General features: G+C 40.3%; 1 protein-coding gene and 1 pseudogene across 1 annotated transcript; one reads left to right on the top strand and one right to left on the bottom strand.

The window, feature by feature from the left end:
* Window positions 1-23,920, bottom strand: part of LOC115950357 — a 54,342-nt pseudogene that overhangs the window by 9,131 nt on the left and 21,291 nt on the right.
* LOC115993950 (anthocyanidin 3-O-glucosyltransferase 5-like) lies at window positions 11,240-12,971 on the top strand. The gene has a single exon (XM_031117951.1). It carries the CDS (start codon window positions 11,412-11,414, stop codon window positions 12,789-12,791), a length of 1,380 nt encoding a protein of 459 aa, XP_030973811.1. The 5' UTR covers window positions 11,240-11,411; the 3' UTR covers window positions 12,792-12,971.

Genomic DNA, 23,920 nt, shown 5'->3' with positions numbered 1-23,920 from the left:
ATACCCATCCAGAGGACAAGTAGAAGAGATCCGAGGAGATCAGGCCGTGGCCAGAAAGTGTATGGTGGTCGCCATTTTACATCGGCCCCCAATCGAGTCCTCGGCCCCAGAGAACTTATAGCAACCAACCCCCTCGGCAAGGTAAGGCGATGGGCTGGCCGAGGAGATAGGGTGTGAAAGTTTAGATAAGATCGCTGCCAACAACAACCCGGAAAAGTTCTTTCAGGTCGGCTTTGAATTACCTTCTCAGGAAAAGGAGGAGCTGGTCAGATTTCTCAGAGAAAATGTCGACGTGTTCGTATGGGACGCCTACGACGCCCCAGGAGTTGATCCTAGCCTTATTTGTCACCACTTGAACGTCAACCCTTCTTCCGCTCCGAAGAAACAGCCATCCCGACGCCCTTCGAAGGAACATGCCAGGGCCGTAAGAGACGAAGTGGCGAAATTAAAAAGGGCAGGGGCTATTAAAGAGGTCTTTTATCCTGAATGGTTGGCGAACACGGTGGTGGTAAGAAAGAAGACAGGGAAGTGGAGGGTTTGCGTGGACTTCACGGACCTGAACAAGGCGTGCCCGAAGGACCCATTCCCCCTACCCCGAATCGACCGACTGGTGGACGCAACAGTAGGACACCCTCGAATGAGCTTCCTGGACGCCTTCCAGGGCTATCATCAGATACCCCTTGCGCTAGATGACCAAGAGAAAACGGCTTTCATGACGCCCATCGGAAACTATCATTATAAGGTGATGCCGTTTGGGCTGAAGAACGCAGGCTCAACTTACCAAAGGATGATGACTCGGATGTTCGAGCCACAATTGGGCAAGATCATTGAGGTTTATATAGACGATATGGTTGTGAAGAGTAAAAGGGTGTCCGAGCACGTGAAAGACCTCGGAATAATCTTTGCTATCTTAAGGGAGCACTGGCTGCGGCTGAACGCTTCCAAATGTTCATTTGGGGTCGGGTCTGGGAAATTCCTAGGGTACATGGTCACCCACAGGGGAATAGAAGTAAGTCCCGACCAAATCAAAGCCATTAACAGCCTACAGGCTCCTCGGAATCCGAAGGAAGTGCAGAAGCTCATTGGCATGATTGCGGCATTAAACCGGTTTATATCGCGATCGGCGGATCGATGTCGGCCTTTTTACCTCCTGATAAACAAATGGAAAGGGTTCGAATGGTCGGAGGATTGCGCTCAGGCTTTCCAACAGCTTAAGGACTACCTGTCCCGACCACCTATCATGTCTAGCCCTGAGGCAGATGAGGTGCTGTTTGCATATGTCGCTGTAGCTCCCCATGCTGTAAGCTTGGTATTGATACGGGATGATAATGGGGTGCAGCGACTGGTTTACTATGTGAGGAAATCGTTACATGAGGCCGAGGTGCGGTACCTACCTTTGGAAAAGGCAATTCTGGCGATAGTGCATGCAACCCGAAAGCTTCCTCACTACTTTCAGGCGCATACGGTCATCGTTTTAACTCAGCTTCCCCTTCGAGCAGTGCTGCGAAGCGCTGACTACACCGGAAGGATCGCCATGTGGAGTGCGCTTTTGGGGGCCTTTGATATTAAATATATGCCCAGATCCTCCATCAAAGGACAGGTCCTCGCAGACTTGGTGGCAGAGTTTGCTGAGCCCTCTGTAGAAACAATAACTGAAGAGAAAGACATGGATGGAAAATCGGTTGGTGCGATTTCAACAGGGAGGACCATGCATTGGAAGGTCTACGTGGATGACGCAGCTAACCAGAGAGGGTCAGGAGTTGGGATAGTTTTAATATCCCCGGACGGTGCTGCCATTGAAAAATCACTGAGGCTCGGATTCTCGGCTACAAACAATGAAGCCGAATACAAAGCCTTACTCCAAGGGATGACGATGGTTCAAAGATTGGGCGGAAGAATAATAGAAGCATTCTCGGACTCCAGACTGGTAGTCGGACAAGTGATGGGTGAGCTGGAAGCTCGAGATACTAGGATGCAAGAGTATCTGGGACAAGTCAAGCGGCTGCAGACGAATTTTGAATCCTTCAATCTGACGCACATTTCCAGGAGTGTAAACACCCATGCAGACTCGCTGGCCACTCTCGCCACGTCCTCGGCATATAATCTACCGCGGATGATCCTGGTTGAAGATCTAGCCCAGGCAAGTCCCATCAGCAGAAGCTCAGCCAGAGTCCATCAGATCAGAAAGAGTCACAGCTGGATGGACCCCATAAAGAACTTCCTTCAAAACGACATCCTGCCAGAGGAAAAATTGGAAGCCGAGAAGATACGTAGGAATGCTCCTCGGTTCTGGCTATCAGAGGACTACAAACTATATCGGCGCTCTTACTCTGGGCCGTACCTACTCTGCGTGCATCCAGAAGAATCCGAATCTCTACTTGGAGAGTTACACGAGGGGATTTGTGGAAGTCATATCGGAGGAAGGTCGTTGGTACACAGGGCACTTACCCAAGGGTATTGGTGGCCGAACATGCAAAGAGAGGCCCAAGAATACGCTAAGAAGTGCGACCAGTGCCAAAGATTCGCCCCGAATATTCACCAACCCGGAGGGGTTCTCAACCCCCTCTCTAGCCCATGGCCGTTCGCACAATGGGGCCTTGATATAGTTGGACCCTTCCCCAAAGCTGCGGGGAACAAGCGATACATAATAGTCGGAACTGATTACTTCTCTAAATGGGTGGAAGCTGAACCCTTGGCCAACATTAGGGACGTGGACGCCCAAAAATTCATCTGGAAGAACATCATCACCCGCTTCGGGACTCCGCGTACACTCATTTCCGACAATGGTCTGCAGTTCGACAGTAAGAACTTTAGGGAGTATTGCCGCGAGTTTGGAATCATTAACCGATACTCCACCCCCGCCTACCCTCAAGGAAATGGGCAGGTCGAAGCCGTGAACAAGGTCATAGTGAACGGACTGAAGAAAAGACTGGACGAGGCAAAGGGGAGATGGGTAGAAGAACTCCCCCACGTCTTATGGACTTATCGGACGACGCCGCGACGATCGACCGGTGAGACCCCCTTCTCGATGACTTATGGGGCTGAGGTCGTGCTCCCAATCGAGAACAACTTTCCTACACTAAGGTCTAGATCGTTTACCCCAAACGGTAACGACGAGTTATTGGAAAGGAGTCTGGACCTAGCCGAGGAAAGAAGAGAAAAAGCAATGATTCATATGGCCTATTATCACCAAAAGCTGAGACAAGGGTATGATGCTAACGTCAAACTGCGGCCTCTGGGTCCAGGCGAGCTCGTGATGAGGAAGATTCTGGACAGCGCAAAGAACCCCTCTTGGGGCAAGTTGGGGCCCGATTGGGAGGGACCGTACCGTGTCACATCCGTGGCCGGAATAGGCGCCTATTACCTAGAAGATTTGGACGAAAAAGCTGTACCTCAACCATGGAATGTAAATAACCTCAGAAGATATTGTTATTAATGAGAATGGCTTAGCATACGTTTTCTTTCATGACTATCCGCTGCTTGCTGGTCTGCTGACAACTATTCATAGTTTTAAACAGAACCCAAGTCCTGCATGGCTCCTCGGACCACAGACTTGGGGGAAATTATTACTCATGACAATTTTTATAAGTTTTAAACAGAACCTAGTCCTGTATGGTTCCACGGACCACAGACTTAGGGGAAATTAATACTTACGGCGACTATTCATAGTTTTAAACAGAACCCAAATCCTGCATGGCTCCTCGGATCACAGACTTGGGGGAAATTATTACTCATGACAATTTTTATAAGTTTTAAACAGAACCTAGTCCTGCATGGCTCCACGGACTACAGACTTAGGGGAAATTAATACTTACGGCGACTATTCATAGTTTTAAACAGAACCTAAATCCTGCATGGCTCCTCGGACCACAGACTTGGGGGAAATTATTACTCATGACAATTTTTATAAGTTTTAAACAGAACCTAGTCCTGCATGGCTCCACGGACCACAGACTTAGGGGAAATTAATACTTACGGCGACTATTCATAGTTTTAAACAGAACCCAAGTCCTGCATGGCTCCTCGGACCACAGACTTGGGGGAAATTATTACTCATGACAATTTTTATAAGTTTTAAACAGAACTTAGTCCTGCATGGCTCCACGGACCACAGACTTAGGGGAAATTAATACTTACGGCAACTATTCATAGTTTTAAACAGAACTTAAGTCCTGCATGGCTCCTCGGACCACAGTCTTAGGGGAAATTATTACTTATGATAGATTGGGGGATTATTACTTAAAGGAAATCATTTTAAGGCGTGCGCGCAGTCGGGCTCCATCGCGACCCTCAAATGCGCAGCGCCAAAAACCCATTTTATTTTTACCGTTTACCTGTATCTACATCGTTGCAAATGTTTAAAGAAGAGCGCTACTGACATACATCCATAGTAAGTAAAACGAACATTTTATATTAATATTCCGAGTACATTAGAAAGAGAGGTCCTTACAAAAGAATGGAAAAATAGGATGACTCTCATTCAAAAAAAAAAAAAAAAAAGAAAAAAAAAAGGGGGAAAGAGTACAAAGATCAAAAGCCTAAAAGGCTAAGCCTTAGCAGGAGGATCTTCTTTCTGCTCAGGCTGAGGAGGAGGAACCTCGATGGTAGAGTCTGCGGCGGGATCCCTCGCCATATCAAGCACGAGGACGGCATCAGGCACCGCCAGGTCCTGCTCTGAAGCCACTTGGGCGCCATCAGGATTCTCTCGGATCTCCTGAGGATAGAAGATGTTCTCGGGCAGTCTTAGTGCCGAATCCGCAGGAACTCCTGCAGCATCGAGAGCATGAGCCCATGAAATACTGCAGTAATCCCTGCACACCTCGGGGATCTCCTCGGATAGCCTGGCCTCCGTCTCTTCGGCCCCGAGCTGGCGAGCAGCACTCTTCTCAACCTCTGTAGCCTCTCGGATCAGCTGGGCCTCCTCTTTGACCCACCTCAGCTCATCCTCGACTTTTTGTAGGGCAGTCTTGAGATCCTGCACTGCCTGCCTCTCGGTGGCGAGGTTAATCTGTGTCGAGTACAGCTCTTTGCGCTGGTCCTCCGCCTGGGTCTCAGCACTCTTCAAACCAGCCTCTGCACTTTTGCGCCGGTTCTCCGACTCCTTGAACTCGTCCGTGAGTTTAAGGTGATCGTGCTTGAGGGACCCCAAGGTTTTCTCCATCTCCGTTCGAGCCTGGCTCTCGACCTCAGCCCGACTACTGTTAGCGCGGCAAAATTCCTCAGCCACAAATACCTGCTGAGTAATCTACAAACGAAACAAGATTGCTTTAATCTAACAATGTCAAATAAATTAATGAAACAGTAAAAAGATTACTTACCATCGCGAGATCCCTTTTAAGGGATAGGAAGATCTCGGGTTGAGAAAACTGCCTATAAGCCTCCATGTCCCGAGGAAGGAGTAGGGGCTGCTCTAAGGCGTCAGCCACGTACCCTGCCCGGCCTCGGTTGTACTCTCGAACCGAAGCATTGTAGGGGATGGCAACCCCATCCAGCTCCAACTTGGGGCTCCATGTACGCGGAGTAGCGCGCACCTCAGCAATGTTCTCCTCGTCCCGTCTCTCCGAGGAGCTACCCCTCCTGCTCCTTGGAGCACGAGTGGTTTTTTGCTGTTTGGTCGGCTGGGCAACCACATCACCCTCCTCAGGGGTGTCAACCGGCCTCTTCTTCTTTAGGTCCAGATTAACCTTAAGGCCAAGTTCCGAAGTGCCCTGAGGGACCACAAGAGGAAGGGTTTTGACTTGTGATGGAGGTGGTCCCTTCGATGACTGACCCTTCGATGACTGACCTTTCCCTCGGGAGGCCATCAGCTCCTTTAGAGATTTTCCCTTTCCTGCCATGGGCTCCGTCTCTTCGTCCGAAGTATCGTCTGAGCAGATAACGATGGAAGGAACGCCAACTGCAGAATGTCGGTCCCGCTCTCCTTCAGGATCAGAAAGTTCCACCAAGGGGGTCTGCTGAACTTCCTCCTCAAAATAAAACTCGTCTATCTCTTCCTCAAGGGAAAGACGAGATGATTCAGCTTCCTCTTCAACCTGAACGGCAACACCAGGCTCGTTTGGCGGAGGTAGCTGCTCGGCTAAGTAGGGATTTCTAACACCGGGCAACACGACTGGTGGCAGATCGTGTTCAGCTAGGAACCCGTCCTTGGACACGTCAATCCTAGCCAACCTTGGACTGCCAGCCCTTATAGCGTGACCGATAGCCTGGAAAGAGCTGCTCAGAGGTTGATAGCCCAGAACCAGATGGGCCGCACGCAACTGTCCGTCCTCGGAAACGTAAATCTCCGACCTAAGAAGGTAGTTCAACGCTGGCACGTTCACAAAGTTTAGCCGAGGAGCGACGTGAACTTTATCTGCAAACAACCAAGAAAAATGGGGTTAGTTCACGAAATTTTCCAATTACAAAGAAAGCAAGAAAAACAACCCCTCAATACTAAATCCTTTCCCAAAAAGGACCGATCCTAAAAACGCCGCACTTGGGTTTCCTGCCCGAGTTGGACAATGAATACCGTCGAACCACTCCCCAGAAGCAATAAGGAAGTCATTCTTCACGGTCTTTTTGGATATTGGGAGACAAGAGATCAACCTAACGTCCTCGTTCCGGGATTTAAGATAATACCCATCATCCCCGAGGCGGTGACATTCGTACAGATAAGCCACATCGTGCCAAGTAAGGCCTAGATTCATCCGCTCGTCTAAGACATCTACACAGCCTAGTATCTTGAACATATTCGGGGCACACTGATACGGCGTCAACCTATGGTTGAACAGGTACTCCCTTATAATCCTACGCATGGGAAGTGTCAACCCTCCCTCTATGAAAGCAATCATGGGGATAACGACTTCTCCCTCACCTCTATCTGTCAATACTCCTTCAAGAGGACAGTACTGCAGCCCAACCCCCGGGGGAATGTGATATTTAGCCCTAAAGGCCTCCATAGCGGCTGGAGTTTTTACTAATTTCTCAAATCTACCCATCTGAATTGAACTGGGGAAACGAAAGTAAAGACTGAGAAGAAAAGTAGAGTCCGAGGAGGGAATTGAAATGGCGAGATGAACGAAATGTACCGGTACCTTCACAAAACGCTCAATGGAACGCCTGGAAATCTCTCTTGGACGAAACGCTTCACAAAAAACGGCTACGGTGGCGTAACGGACGCAAGTGTTCGAATATCTTTGGGATTCGATGGAGTTCTCTGGAGTCCTTTGAGGTTTATGAAATGTAGATAAAAAGAAGGAATTGAACCCCTCTAACGTCTTATATAGCCGGGAGGAGAGAGAAAAGATCACTCCTGCCTAAAAATACGAGAAAAAAAAGATGGCCGTTCGATCCACGCTACATCGTTGGATGAAGGGAACATAACGCCTCCAGAAGTTAATGGCCGCGCCTCGTAAATTGTAGCGCGTCAAAAGTAACGGTCTGCACGCGCGCCCCAAGCTCTCCTTATTTCCATCCTCTCACTAACATCAAAACCCCGCTTTTCTCCTCGGAAGGAAATAAAAACCGGAGTTTTGAGGGGTTATTGTGGGGCCCGGCCCAAAAATAATGGGCTATTCCAAATTCAGGCCCGACCGAGGAGCGTCCTGTCCGAAGAGAAGCCACATATGAAGCATTACTCAATCCCAATAACGGCAAGGAAACCTGTCCGAGGAGTAACTCCTCCTCGGACATCACGAAGCCCAGACGAGGAACTCTCCTCAGCCAATTCAGTTCATCCTCCCAACATATAAAATGAATAAAATCCAAAATATCTCACGGAAAGCTACCACCACATTAATTGCGCCCCAACCACTCTCTTGGCTGCATTAATGAGGAAAAGACCCCTGAACAGTACCACCTTGGCCTCTGCAACTCACAAAGGGAGTGATGAGGGCGGCTGATGGGACAGGTGCTCAAGTAAATGCTTAGATGATCAACAAGTGTAAGGTTGAGATGAGAGGAGGAGAACTATATAATGTAGTGGAGTCCCTCAAAGAAGGGGACGGAGAAACTGTATTAGGAACTGAAGAAATAGAATCATACGGGAGAGATCCATTCTTGTGTTTTTATTTTCTGCAACAATATTGTCCATGTATCAGACCGAATAGGCTCACTGAGGCTAAGTTCTTTGACCCATCCTCTACAAATATTTATTGTGGGTTGCGCTTTGGGCCAAGGCCTGATCAATAGAATTTGGGCCAGGAAAATCGTGCAACTACAAAATTATTTAACAAAATTATAAATATACATATATAAAATGTATATTTTAATTATAAATTAGGAATATATTCAATTAATGATCAATTTAATTATTACTTATGTAATACTGTAATAATTAACAAAGCTAAATAAATAAATCAAATTAACATATTTTATTTGATTTTTGTAGATTATTGGATTTTCTTTCTCTCAATTAATTTTCAGTTTCTACTTACAACAACCAAAAAAAAAAAATTGTATTATTTGTATTAAATACAGTTTCTCATTTAAATATATATTGTAAAAAGAAGAACATACCCAAAGCATGCCATTGTATTCTTTTATATCACCGTGTTATCCTTGTTTACAAATATATATATATATATATATATAAAATTTAAAAATTAAGACTTCAAGTCATGAGTTCAGGGCAAAAAAGTGAGTATATACTTTGTATGCAATTAGTGTGTGTGAAATAAACAACACTATATTTTATTAGTGCATTGGTGGTAGTGACAAACAGAGAAATGAAAATTAAAATAAATTAAAAAAATGACTAAACACTCAACTTAAAAGAAATTATAAAAGAGTAAAATGATGAAACTAAAGAAACTCAAACTAGAACTGCGTGTGGGTGTGGCTTTGAGCTATATATCCATGGAATGGAGATTTAACAACAAGAAGAAAAAGTTACTAATGTCAAAGGACGAAGTAAAGGCAGTTTTTGTAATCAATTGTCAAAAACTCAACTGATCAAAATTTTGATGGTTGAATAAAAAATTTTAGATTCAATTCTCATCTACATAAAAAACCGACTGGTGCCTTAGTCTTGGTATATTATTATTTTTTTAATACGATCACGTATTGACTTTTTTTTTATATTTTAAAATATGCATGTATTACCTTTTAAATAATAGGGTAAATTTTAATAAACTACCTTGAGGCTTGGGCTAATACCAACAAAGTCCAAAACTTTTCAAAAAATGACCAAATTGGTCCTATGGACACAATTTGATCCCTAAACAGCATTTAGGCCTATTACTCATTCTTAGCCTTTCTTCTCCCTCTCCTCACTTAGAATCTCTCTTCTTTATTCAAAATGATTATACAAACATATACACTAAGCCATATAAAACGTAAAACCCCCAGAAATCTCTAATCACAAAGCATATGTACATATCCATAACCATTCATACGCCAAAAAAAACACCATATTAGAACAATTTTGAGACAAAAACCAAAACAAAAAATACCCACAAATCTACAAATAACCATACCCAAACCCCACCTTTCAAACCCAAATAAAAAATAAAAAATCACCAAATCCTTTGTCACGCAAAGAAAAATAAATCCCTAAACCAACCAAGACCCGAACCAACAAAGGAGGAGGAGAAAGATTGGTGGCCAATGGTGGTATTTCCAATGTGATTCATTGCATGTGGTGATTGCAGAGGTCGTGGGTCTCTGCCAAACATACCCTTGACGTTTGGCACACAAACCTAAACTCAAACCTAAACCCAAACCCAAACAAAAACACAAATGCAAACTCTCTCTTCCATAGCTGAGGACACCAAAGCTTGTGTTAGGAGCACTCGATTGTAGCCTTCAACGAGGAACAGCAGCGGTGGTGGGGAGGAGCTCGAAAATTCCTAGCCCACTATTTTCATAGCATTGATTTGGAGAGTGAGCACAATATGGTAGTTTTGCCATTGTGGGTGAGGAGGAGAGAATAGAGAAGAAAGAGCGTTTGAGACAGAAAAGAGGAGAGAGAGAGAGAGAGAGAGAGAGAGAGAGAGAGAGAGAGAGAGATAGAGAGAGAGCGGCTAGAGAGAGAAAAGATAGGGTTCGAGAGAGAATAGAGGAGAAAAGATAGGTTAAGTTGAGAATGGGTAACGGGCCTAAATGCCGTTTAGGGACCAAATTGTGTCCAAGGACCAACTTGGTCACTTTTGAAAAGTTCTGAACTTTGTTAGTATTAGCCCAAATCTCAAAATAGTTTATTGGAATTTACCCTAAATAATATATTGATTTGGTGCAAGCAGCAACAATATTACATATTTATTTATGAGAGGTTTGTGTCATGATATTTGTTATAACTTTTAATAAATGTCAAAGTAACAACATCACTTTTATTTGAATTATTCATGTCAATTTTATTAAGGTAAGTAATATTACAAATTAAAAATTTTTAAAATAAAAAATTGTGTGCGTACTCCATGCATTATGATTTTGTTGTGATTTATGCACAACATGCCATATGTGTTAGTTGAAGATATGTTGTCATGAAAAAAGTTCAGAAATTTTATGTTCCCATTTCTTATTTTTTTTAGAGAGTTTTAACAATTGGTGTCCACCCTTGATGAGATTAAGACATCAATCGGTTTTTGGTATAAGCGGAAATTGAAATCTAGACCTCTTATTCAACTATCAGAGATTTTATTATTAAACCAAGACACCAATCAGTTTTTTAGTGTAGACAGGAATTGAACATCAAATCTTTTATTCAATTATCAGAGGCTTTATCAGAGACTTTATCAGTTGAGCTAACTGAAAACCATTATTTATAGTCCACCTAGATGTGTTCTCTTATACAAAAAAAAAATTGCAAATGTGTTCTTTAATAACGCCCATACATGCTCGCAAGTACTGGCCTGATTGGTAGATGCAACAATAAGTCTGCCATTTGCCGTCGAAAATTAGTTTAAATAAGAGATCCCATAGTCATAACAGAGGATGTTTCATTTTTAAAACTTATCGTCTCTCAACGATCAGTCAACCCTCTCATATGCAATCTACATCAGAACCGTCGAGAAGCGAGCTAATAATGAAAACAATAGTATGGGCTCCATGCCAATATGGTTTTTAAAATATTTTTTCCGTATTACTGTGTGTACTGTAAAGTCATGGAAGTCAATGCGTAAAGGAGGAAAGAAATGGATGTTTTCCGATAAATTATCAAACGTTTATGTACTATTGTTGTTTTAGATGGAGATATGACGAGGTTTTAGTGCCCCACTGCCCAGGTGCAGTTGGGTTTGTTGAATTACCAGGATTCACCTACGGCAAATGACAAAGACATATGCTAAATCCACCGGTCAACAAGTAAAAGAGAAAAGGGCGATAGAGCACATCTACAAGTTATGTTGGCTATAAATAATTGATTGCAAAAGATCCATTTCCTTTATCCTTAAGACTAGTAGCTTTTTCATCTTCTTGTTGTCTTCCATTAATCCATGGAAAATCCAATGCCACAAACACATGCAGTAATAGTATCTAGCCCCGGCGTTGGCCACCTTGTCCGCGACCTTGAGCTAGGCAATCACCTCGTTGTCGATCACAACCTCCACGTCACCTTCTTTGTGGTAGTTGAATCTCATTCCTCAGCCGGCGAATCCGAGCTCGTCGAATCAGCCAGGACTCGGAAACTCCTAAACCTCATCGAATTACCTCCCGTGGACATCTCCAGCAAAGTCGAACCCAATGCTCGGAAATTCACAAGGTTGACGGCCATCATGCGCGAAATCTGTCCCACTCTCAGGTCCTCCATCTCAGCCATGAAGCTTAGCCCGACCGCCCTCTTCGTCGACATTTTCGGAACACCGGTACTGGATGTGGCTGATGAATTTCACATGTTAAAGTACGTTTTTGTTTCCTCTGCATGGCCACTTGCGTTAATGTTATATGCTCCTGTCCTTGACAAGGAAGTAGATGGAGAATACGTTGTTCGAAAGGAACAACTCAGGTTGCCTGGTTGCATGTCGGTTCGACCCGATGATGTGGTTGATCCGTTGTTGGACCGGACCAAGCTGGAATACCGTGTGTTCTTACAAGTTGGGTTAGAGATGCGTCAGAGTGATGGGGTTTTGGTGAACTCGTGGGAAGATTTGGACACCACAACGCTTAAAGCAATGAGAGAACAAGAAGGTTACGGCTCAGTGCCGGTTTACGCGGTCGGACCTTTGATTAGACCGGTTAAACCGTCAGGTTCGAAGAGCGAGTTGTTGGACTGGCTGGATGACCAACCGGTTGAGTCGGTAGTTTACATATCGTTTGGGAGTGCTGGGGTTCTCTCAGCCCAGCAAATCACCGAGCTTGCTTGGGGTCTAGAGCTTAGCCAACAGAGATTTATTTGGGTGCTACGCCCACCCAGCAAAGACAAAGGCAGTAACGCTTTAGATTACTTGCCTGATGGCTTTTTGGAACGGACCCAAAATTTGGGACGAGTGGTCACGCAGTGGGCGCCACAATCGGAAATTCTGGGCCATATTTCAATAGGGGGTTTCTTATCACACTGTGGGTGGAACTCATCGCTGGAGAGTATTCTAAATGGTGTGCCAATGATAGCATGGCCTCTATATGCAGAGCAGAAAATGAATGCAACGATGCTAGCTGAGGAGTTAGGAGTGGCTGTGCGTCCCAAAATTGCACCAACTAAAGGAATAATCGGAAGGGAGGAGATTGAAATGATGGTAAGGAAAGTAATGGAAGGTCAAGATGGGAAGGCAATGAGGGCTAGAGTTAAGGAACTAAAAAACAGTGGGGGAAAGGCTTTGACTGAAGGTGGTTCTTCTTTCAATGCGTTGTCTCATCTAGCAAAGCAACGCGAGAGATGAACTTGCAGCGACGGCCAGAAAGTGAAGTAGGCTGTATGAGGCCCCAGTAAATACCGTATTAAAAACTATTAAGGGTGAGTAATTGTCTATGTTGCTTAAAAAGTGTGTGTTGTGTGTATAATAACCATGGTTTTAAAAATCCTACCGGAGTAAAATCAAATTTGGCTCTAGTTCACAATTTTTACCGGTTTTGGCTAGTTTTTGACTGGTTTTGGGCATTTTTACCAGACCGAACTGATATCCAATTCCCAGTTAAATTGATTAGATTGGCTTGTCTGGTCCGGTTTTTAAACCATGATAATAACTTACTTCATCCTTACTTAAAAGTTAACATGGTTTTTTAGTGGGTGTTTGTGGTGTGCCTTTTATTAAAACCCAATTTAGTCTCCCTATTTGTATGTTTGTTCTTCAAAAAAGTGGAAAAAGAAAGAAAGAAAGAGTTGTATATGATTGATTTTCTTTTAAAGTCAATTTAGTAATTAAAATTTAATTTGAATAATTAATCTTATAGATATACTAGTTAAAGGCGGATGTGTTGCACGTTTTTATCATAAACTTATGTAATATATATTTTATTTGATAAACAATAACGAAATAAATAATTATTATAATAACAAAATGAATAAATTGTATTGGTATAATAATTATCAAATATAAAATGATAAAACCTAAATAAAAAATTATTATTTTGTAACATAACAATTGTGCTCTAATGAGAATTTTATATCTTTGGGGATTGTTGAACACCTCTTTGTACACTATATTTGTACACTACAAATCTTGATCGTTGTAAATTTATCGATATTCGTTTTAATCTTGCAACTCTTGTTATTTCAGCATTGTTCAATTATTATTATTATTTCAATGTTTATATTATTTTTAAAACTTTAAACTAAAAATATGTATATTATTTATTATATTAATTTTAATGTCCATGACTCTTCTTTGGTTTTATTGTTCTTCTTTGCTCTTCTTATTTAATTTAAATTCTAAAATGAATATAAATCGTCAAAAATATATAAAATTATATCTAAATATAAAATTAATTGTACGTTTTTAGATCCCTTAAACACAAACAAGATTAACTTAGTTATTTAGCCAAGTGATTAACTTAGGTAAATTATGCAGATCTAGGTCAACACAGATAAATCATATCATTGAAATAGTGCGGAAAATAAAGAATACAACGTTATGATAACTCAGGAAAACCAAACTGGTAAAAAACCTGGGGAGGATTTAACCTAGCTATCCTCAAGGTAAAACAAATCCATTATGAAAGAATTGAAGTTTTACAATAGCGACTTAGACCACCAACATCTTATTGCTACCTCGAGTAGAAAACTTACTACCATGACCACGTGACAGCTCTGAGTCCATGGACTACTTCTTTCTTGGATTCACAGTAACCACAAGTACTCCCACTTGTGTTTCTCTTTAAGCTCTTTGTGCAGCAACTGAAACGATCACCAAGCTCTCGATATCAATCTCGATCTTGATAACCCTAAGTATGTATGAAGGCAAACACTTCTAGATCTCACAAGAGATTCATACACACAGCATAAACAACAACAGTAAAACGTGGCTAGGGTTTTTCCTTTTATACTTAAGGCAAAAAATTAAACTCTACACGTCATACGAGCTTGAGCTTGAGTTGGAAAATTCTGTAGAAAAACAATCTGCACATGCTTCAATCGATCGAGCTTTGCAAATTTACACAACAAATTCTACAGTACACTCGATTCCAACTTTACACAAAAACACACTTTGAGTAGCCTAAATCTAGACTAAATGTTTTGATCATGGTTTGTCAATATTATACATTGAAGTTCTATTACATTAGTTCCTAATACCTTAGAACCTATCAAACTCCCCCTTTGGCAATCTGTGACGAAACACATACCAAAACAAAATGCTCAAAGTTACAAAAACAACCCAACCAAAAATAATTCAACCTAACTTCTATCTATTAGTTTCAAGTGTAGATAGTAGCACGACTGAACCAACATGTATATTCCTGTAACACTTAACAAACACATAAATGCATGTGGAAAATACAAGTAAAACAAAATAAATTGTTGATTTCACATAACATAAAATAAAAGATATATATCATGAATAACCTCATAAATATAAATCAATAATCAATGTAGCACAATGTGAAACAAGAAATAGAAATAAGAACATAATGTCTCCCCCTATCATACACAACTCATAAAAAATAAAGACATCAAAATAAATACATCATTAGCCAAAAAATAAGTACAATGTGAAGCACCTAGATACAATCTAAAGCTCCAAAGCTCCCAAAAAAAAAAAAAAAAAAAAAAAAAACTTCCCCTGTCTCCATCCATATGTACTTCCTCTTTTTGTGACGAATTGCCAAAGGGCAATCAAGACTCATCATCAAAAGGTGGTGGTTGAGGTGACCGTCTAAAGCTCACCAACTTTGCACGCAATGCCTGAAGCTTCGTGAGTGTGTCCACCAAGAGCTGACCATGAGCCGCCTTAACGGTCATGACAGTATCTAACATACGACGAATGCTCGAATCATCCAAAGTAGAAGGCGGAGGAGCAGCAATAGTTTTCGAATCAACATACTCATCAGCAGTTGGATCACTTGAAGAAGGAGGAGGAGGAGGTGCAACACCCGAAGAAGACTCAACTCTAGGGTGTTTAGAGCTAGCTCTCATATGAGTAGCTCTCTATCTAAGGAAGGTGGCACCTATAGGAGCTATAATGTGTACAGGCTCAGACGCAGGAAACTCCTTTAAACCTAAATGCAATAAAATCCGATGAATAAAAATTGGGAAGAAAAGAGCATGAGCAGAAGAACTACTCCTATGAACCTCAACCAAGAATTGAATGAAAAGATGAGGAAAACTAATAAGAGCATTTGTGACAAGGGCATACAAAAATGCACATTTCTCAATAGGAATGGTGTACAAGTGAGAGATGGGCTAGATAGAATGGCAAGAAATCCGGAAAAACAAATAATGAATCTCAGTCAACTCATGAGAAGTGATCCGAGGATCAGTACCCCACTGATTGGAAGTACTAGTCAGATATGACATAATGTCATCGAGTGGAGGAAACTTATCATACGGATATACAGGATGCTGTACCTTAGGCACCCTAAGAGTAGAGGTCACTACCGTAGGAGTAATGGTATACTCTTCATCCCGTATCCAACTCTTCTCAAACTGAGTGTTGGAATCATTGGAGTGGACAGAGAGATTCGATTAGAACTCTTTGATCAAGGTAGCCGGAGGAGGATGGTCAATATCCATCAAAGGCAACCAGCCCCTACACTCAAAATTTCTCCTAATTTCCGGGTTAAGCTCATCTAAAACAACTTTTCTCTCAGCCCACACAGATCTAAGAATGTTCAACTTCTCATAGGTCTCTTGGTTTTTCTCACTGAGAAACCTCTCACTATCAAAATATGGTGTAGAAGAGGAGGTGGATGTCCTATGGGCTCTAGTCTTCCTATGGGCTTTAGTCTTTCTAACCATGATGCTAAGGATTGGAAAGGATAGACAGAAAACAGACAAGAGAAAAAAAAGAAAAAACCAAGGACAGACTGCATCAGATATAGTTAGAGCACAAGAAAAACAATCTATATGATGCATGAACATTATTAACATATGATACATGCTCTAATGCACTGAAAACAGCTCAATTAGACTTTAAAGATACAAAATTGGCTTGAACATAGAGTTTATAACAAAAACCCCAAATTTTGAAAACCCACTTTCAAAAATCCCAACAAATTGATCAATTTATCATTACACAAGTTAGATAACAGTTTATAATGACAAAATGAATCAATAACACAAGCCAATTTCATCAATTTATGCTTAATTGAACAAAATCCCAAATTCGGGTAGTTTCAAGCCATAGAAATTTCAATTTTCCCAATTCATCAAATTGATCAAATTAAACCATGAAGAACATGTTAATATCATCCAACAACAAAAACCCATTGATCAATTTTGAAAGAAATCAACGAAAACACCAAAAATTCCAAATTTCTATAGGTTCGAAAGTTTCCCTTAAATGCATGAAAAAAGAGATTAAACCAAAAAAGAAAGGGCAAAATAGTCTTACTGGTGCTAGACGACAAAAACTTTTGTGAAAGATTGAGGGAAAACGACAAAAGTTTGTCTTTGAATCTAGATCGGTCGAAGAGAGAGAGAGAGAGAATAGCTTTTTGAAACTTTTGAAATAGTGAAGAACACGTGAAAATCTCATGTTTTAAAAAACTCTCTGAACGATTTTTGATTGATCGAAAAATAGATTCAATCAAATGAAAATTACATTCGATTGATCCTACATCAATCAAGCATCGATCGAGCTAGGCAGATTCAAACCAAATTTTTTAATCGCAATTTCAATCGGTCGAGCAACAAATTCGATCAATCGAAAATCTGGAAAAATCAAAAATTTGAAAAACAGAGCATTTTAATGCAGAAACTCCTCAAAGCACAATGTTTTATGAATAAAACGCATAAGTATGAGATGAAATTTTTTTCAAAAACTCTTGAATTTAACACAGATCTTCCAAAAACAAGATTTTCAATCAATTCGTCCCTAAATCTCAAACATTAAACATATTTGGCATTAAAATCAAGGGACTTTTAATCTTGGATGGCCACAACAAGATCACACACAATATAATGTACCAAGTTTAGCAAAGAGTAACTTGTATAGTGTGTGTAACTAGCAAAAGCTTAAGATACATGTGAGGTGATAAGTAAATAGTAATCACAATTTCTACAAAATTCATCACATAAGTTTGAAAGTAACTATCACCTAAAGAGTTACATCATATAACTCTCATATCTCCTAGAGTAAAAGCTTGCAATCATGTAAGTTTCTTGATTTGCCTCATAATGTACACACCAATTTTATTTAAATTTGAATTTTATTATAAGCTGAGGCTACACCTTATGTTTTTTTTGTGTATGTGCTACACTTTCTCGAGCACAAAATCTTATGATATGCACTAAGGTGTTCATGATTGGCTAGTAAATAGTGGTGAAATGGTTATTTATGCCTTTCTCTTAGGATTTTTTAGTCTTTACAATCAAAAGCATGTGACTTTAAGATCAAGATCATGTGATCAAAAACTATAAATAACTCCCACACAACATGCACTATAAAGCTCAAACTAGTAAAGTGTAATAAAATAAACTCATCCAAGCTAAACAAAGTACATAAACATGTTATGTAAAGATAATGGGAGATTCTGGCATTTTACCCTTAATTTTTTTTAAAAATGGTAATATGCCCCTGTTTGCAAACTATATAGGGGCGTGCCCCTGTTTCGATACTCGATTACCCTAAAATCGAGTTTAATTAAATATTCGATTCGTAGAAAATCGAGTTCTGCCCGATCAGACTTAAAAAAAAAAAAAAAAAAAATTGCATGGAACTCGACTGTCAGGAAATCGAGTTCCATGCAAATTTTTTTTTTATAAGTGTGATCACCCCATATTCAGGAAGCCCTATAGTGGCATTTTTAAGCCCTATAGTGATGTTTTAAAGCCCTATAGCGGCGTTTTCATGCAAATTTTTTATATAAGTGTGATTGCCCCATATTCAGAGAGCCCTATAGTGGCGTTTTTAAACCCTATAGTGACGTTTCAAAGTCCTATAGCGGCGCTTTCCTACAATTTTTTTTTTTATAAAGTGTGATCGCCCCATGATTCTGGGAGCCCTATAGTGGCATTTTTAAGTCCTATAGTGACGTTTTAAAACCCTATAGCAGCGTTTTGGAACTCGACTTCCCTAAAATCGAGTTCCTTGCTTTTTTTATATTTATTTTTATTTTTATTTATTGGGCATAACTCGATTTTCTACGAATCGAGTATTTCATTGAAACTCGATTTTAAGGTAATCGAGTATCGAAACAGGAGCATATCCCTATATAGTTTCGAAATAGGGGTATATTGCTAAATTTTTTAAAAATTGAGGGCAAAAGGCTAGAATTCCCAAGATAACGTGACCAACCTTGATTTCAAATCTAAGAAAAATAATGCAAAACACATTTTTCCTTTTTAATTTTTTTTTTTAAATTTTTGAAAAAGAATAACAAAAATAACCTAGCATGAAATGCATGAATGTTATACAATGCAAATCCTAGAAGAAAACCAAGAAAGAAAAACAACAAAGAGAAATGGTCACAAAGAATAGAGAAATGAAGCACAAGGACCATGTCAGAAAGACTCAATTAAATCGAGTCTTTTGCATCCAAAACTTTTTAGATGCAATTCTTGCATTGGAGTTATTATTCATATTAAAGTGCTGAGCAACTCTAGGATTGGAATAAAAGTTTAAAGCCTTCACCAATTCACCAATAAGTACCATCGGATTTTGTGCTTGAGGCATAGGTACTTTTGGCTTATTTGCTCGCTTAGCAGCTTGCAACTTGAAACAGTTTGGATGAATGTGCCCAGACTTTCCACAAAAATGACAAACCTATGCAGGTCTATCATGCAACTTGTCCTTAGGAGGGTTAGGAGTCTTAAGTTTAGACTCTTTGAGATCAACCCTAATCTTCCTAGGAGGTGTAACTTTTGCTGGTTTGACAATCTTACTCACGGGAGGCTCAGAAGAAGAGACAAAGTTTGTGGAATGATTCTTAGAAACAGTGATGCTATCTTCAAAACCTAGACCGGTTTTATCTAAGGGAGACTTCTAAATACTTAGTATGTGTTCAAGTTTGGAACTAGTAGTCCTATTTGTTTGTTCTCTAGCAACAGATAATTCAAGTTCCAAATTTTTTACTTTATCAAGCAATAACATGTTCTTAGTCTTCACCTTATCAAGAAATTCATTAGCATCAAACAATTTCAAGAGCAAATTTTTTTTATCAAGTTCAAGAGAAGCAATTTTCTGTAAGCCTAAATCAACATTCATAGCATCCTTTGTAATCTTGTAAAGTTTATTATAGGCTTCTTGCAAATCAACACTCTCAAAGAGTTCCCCATTAGAAGGGTTCTCATTAACCACAACATTTTCATCAACTACAGCAGTAGCTGTGAAAGTAATGAAGTTTCCATCCTTATCACTACCAAACTCATGATTAGAAATTTCATAATCACTAAGGGTTACATCCATAGCTTTACCCTTTGATCTTAAGAATGTAGGACATTCTGATTTCATATGACCATACCCTTGATAACCAAAATATTGTTGACCCATAGGATTATTAGAGGTTTGACCTACTTTCTCTTTAGGTTTTTCATTATTGTTCACCTTAGTGGATTCATTCCTCCTAAAATTTCTAAGTTCAGCATTGTTTTTACCACTTGTCTTTCTGTTATTGTTCTTAAGAAAGTTTCTAAAGTTCTTGGTAAGATATGCAATCTCTATAGCAGAGAGCTCATCATCAAATTTATTTCCATCAACATCATCAACAGACTTAAGAGCCATTGATTTGGATTTGTTTGTTTTAGGTAGGTCCAACTCATAGGACTGAAGAGATCTTACAAGTTTATCAACAGGGATGGAGTTCACATCATTGCTTTCAGTTATGGCAGTCACTTTGGGTCTAAAGTTCTCAGTCAAGGATCTAAGTATCTTCCTAACAATTTTAGATTGATCATAGATTTCACCCAAATTATAAGCAGAGTGAACAATATCATTCAATTTAGCATAGAATTCATCAAAACATTCATCATCAGAAATTCTAATACTTTCAAATCTAGTAGTTAACTGCTGTAGTTTGTTAATCTTAACTGCCTTTGTGCCTTCATGCACAGTTTGGAGAATATTCCATGCAGTATGAGCAATCTCAACATTAGAGATTCTCTTAAATTCCTCCATAGAAACAGCATTAAAAATAGCATTCATGGCTTTGTTATTAAAAGCGGCTGCTTCTTTTTGAGAAGTTTACTACTCACTAACTGGAGTAGTGGGCTTCTCCCATCCATATTCAACGAAATTCCAGACTCTTTCATCAATAGATTTCAAGAATGCTCTCATCCTTATTTTCCAGTAGGCATAGTTGTTCCCATCAAAGTGAGGTGAGATCATAAGAGAGTGATCGTGTTCCATGACAACAGGGGTCAAGGATCAACTCTTAGATCAAAGGATCTAAATGCTAGAGCTAACCTGTTCTGATACCACTTGTACGTTTTTAGACCCCCTTAAACACAAACAAGATTAACTTACTTATTTAGCTAAGTGATTAACTTAGGTAAATTATGCAGATCTAGGTCAACACAGATAAATCATGTCATTAAAACAGTGTGGAAAATAAAGAACACAACGATATGATAATCCAAGAAAACCAAACCGATAAAAAACCTCGGAAGGATTTAACCTAGCTATCCTCAAGGAAAAACAAATCCACTATGAAAGAATTGAAGTTTTACAATAATGACTTAGACCGCTAACATCCTATTGCTCTCTTGAGTAGAAAACTTACTACTACGATCACGTCACAGCTCCGAGTCTACGGACTACTTCTTTCTTGAATTCACAGCAATCACAAGTACTCCCACTTGTGTTTCTCTTTAAGCTCTTTGTGCAGCAACTGAAATAATCACCAAGCTCTCGACATCAATCTCGATCTTGATAACCCTAAGTATGTATGAAGGCAAACACCTCTATATCCCATAAGAGATTCATACACATAGCATAAACAACAACAATAAAACGTGGATAGGGTTTTTCCTTTTATACTTAAGGAAAAACATTAAACCCTACACGTCATACGGGCTTGGGCTTGAGTTGGAAAATTCTGCAGAAAAACAATCTGCACGAGTTTCGATCGATCAAGTCTAATTTTCGATCAATCGAGCTTTGCAGATTTACACAATAAATCTTGCAATACACTCGATTCCAACTTTACACAGAACACACTTTGAGCAGTCTAAATCTAGACTAAATGTTTTGATCATGGTTTGCCAACATTACACAATGAAGTTCTGTTACATTAGTTCCTAATTTCTTAGAACCTAACATTAATTAATAGCCACACCCTAGACGTGTCATACTCTAATTTTTTAAAAATTGCTGTACCCTCGTACCTATACTCTTATCGTACCCGTACCCGTGTCAATGTCCATGCAACCTAGGATATTGGCTGATCGTGGTTGGGATGAGGTTGGTGTTTATGGCGGTTAGAGCGGATTTGTGGATCTAGGTTTTTGGCTGGCTTTGGTAGCTATTTTTTTTCTTTCAAATATGGAATTTGGGTGGTCATTGGTGGTGGTTTGTATGTGCAATTGTGCTTGCATTTGTGGGATTTGAGAGTGTGAGATTTTTTGTAATACTTAGGCCCAAGGATCCCGGGCCGAATAGTTGTGGTTTATTGGACCGGGCTTTGATTCACCGCAGCTAACAGGCTGTTTAAGAATCAAGTAGTGCACAGGGGATGCTTCCTACAATACATATAAACTGACAAACAAGGATATTTATATTGAAAGACAAATCAAAACGGCAAAGTAAATGCAGAGAACAAAATAACAAAAGCACAAAGTAACGTTATAAGGATCCTTAAATCAGTGGAAAGTATTTCATTGAATTTTTCTTTATTATGGTTACAGTACACTCACTAAGATGTGATACAAGGTTCAAGCAAGCTTAAAAATGACAGTCTTGAATGATTATTCCAACCTTCAAGACTTGCAAAGTTTGATTCTTTTTGAATCCGAGTATGTGCAATAGTGGCTTTTCTAGGATACCGGGAAGTAGTGTTACTAATTTTCCCTGAGTTTTCTCTTCTTTACAGAATTTTATCAATAGTTCTTTCACCCCTAAATTCTCTGCCCTTCTTCACAACCTTTCCCCCCCCCCCCCCTTTTTATAGTGATATTCTGGAGTCCCAGGGGAACCACTAGTTCCCCTGTTTTGTCCTCTGGTCAACAGGGCATGTATTGTGCCCATTGCTCAGCAGGTTCCGTTTCCCTGTTTTTTCATCCACTCCTTCCTTTAGTTTTGATTTCTTTGAAAGTCTATGGCTGACTACCTATTTCGGGACATGTTGAGGTCACGCCTTTCTCGATCCCACTTTTGGCAGTTCTTCTTCTTTATCTTTTTTCTCAGACGGGCAGAATCTCGTTCTGCCGGTTTGAAAGTCTTCCGCTGCTATTCCTTTTTTTATACTTCTTCATTCTGGTTCCCCAAGGCTCTTCCCACTTGCGCCATGAGAGGTCGCTGATTCTTTCTTCTTTTCTTGCCGGGTCGTTTGGCGCTTGTGGCTTCTCCTCTGATTCTTGTGTTTCTTTTTTGTCCTTTTCTTTCAAACTGTCTTAATCTTTTGTCGACTGTGTTTGTACGCCTAGGAGGATCCGAGCCTTTTGGTGGTCGCTGAGAATCCCGACTCAGCTTTCTTCTTCAATCCCCTGACATGGGCTTCTCTTCCTTTTCTTTTTTTTCTTTTTTCTCATAAGCTTCTGGGCCTCCTTTTTTTTTTTTTTTTTTTTTTTTTTTTTTTTCTTCTTGATGCTTCTTTTGGGCTTCAAGCCTCTTGGGCCTGCCATTCCTTCTCTTTCGTGGCCCCCTTGCACTTATTTCTTTAGGCTTGGCTTATTTCTTTGGGCTTGGGTACTGTGATCTTTTTAGACCTCAACATTTAGCCCCCCGAGCTCGTGGGTTGCTTGAAGCCCACGTGTGACTAATTCAGGGTTTCTTAGATTCTGTAGGATCTTCTTTTAATTACCCCTGGGTTCCCTTCTTTCTTACTTAGGATCCGGGCCTTTCCTGCTGCTTTTTGGTCATCTTAGTCTTTGCTGTGTGTTGTGTTCCCTCATTTTACAATTTCCTTTTTGCACAGGACGTGGTAGTTGAGCATTTGGAGTAAAATTTCCTTTACCCACCCTTTTCGTTCCCTGTAACTTCCATTAATAACTGCTAATTAATCTCTTCTTCAAAATTAATTTTTTTGGCAACTGGCACGTCTTTCCATACACTGTCTTCTCCAATTGCTCTTTGCGCTTTTATTGCGGCTGTTTCACATTATCACTTTACTTCCCTGAGTCTTTCATTCTTGGGTCTCTTTTCTCTCTTATCAGACAGTCTGTTATTCCCGTCTTCCCTTTTTCGTTCTTCCAATCCCCTTTTCTTCTCATTATTCTCATCAAGGTTTTCAGACCCGGACCGTTCATTGAACTGTAAAA

Source organism: Quercus lobata, chromosome 6, assembly GCF_001633185.2.
Source record: "Quercus lobata isolate SW786 chromosome 6, ValleyOak3.0 Primary Assembly, whole genome shotgun sequence".
Lineage (NCBI taxonomy): Eukaryota > Viridiplantae > Streptophyta > Magnoliopsida > Fagales > Fagaceae > Quercus > Quercus lobata.
The sequence above is the reverse complement of the archived record's forward strand: the minus strand, read 5'-3'. Positions and strand labels throughout refer to the sequence as shown.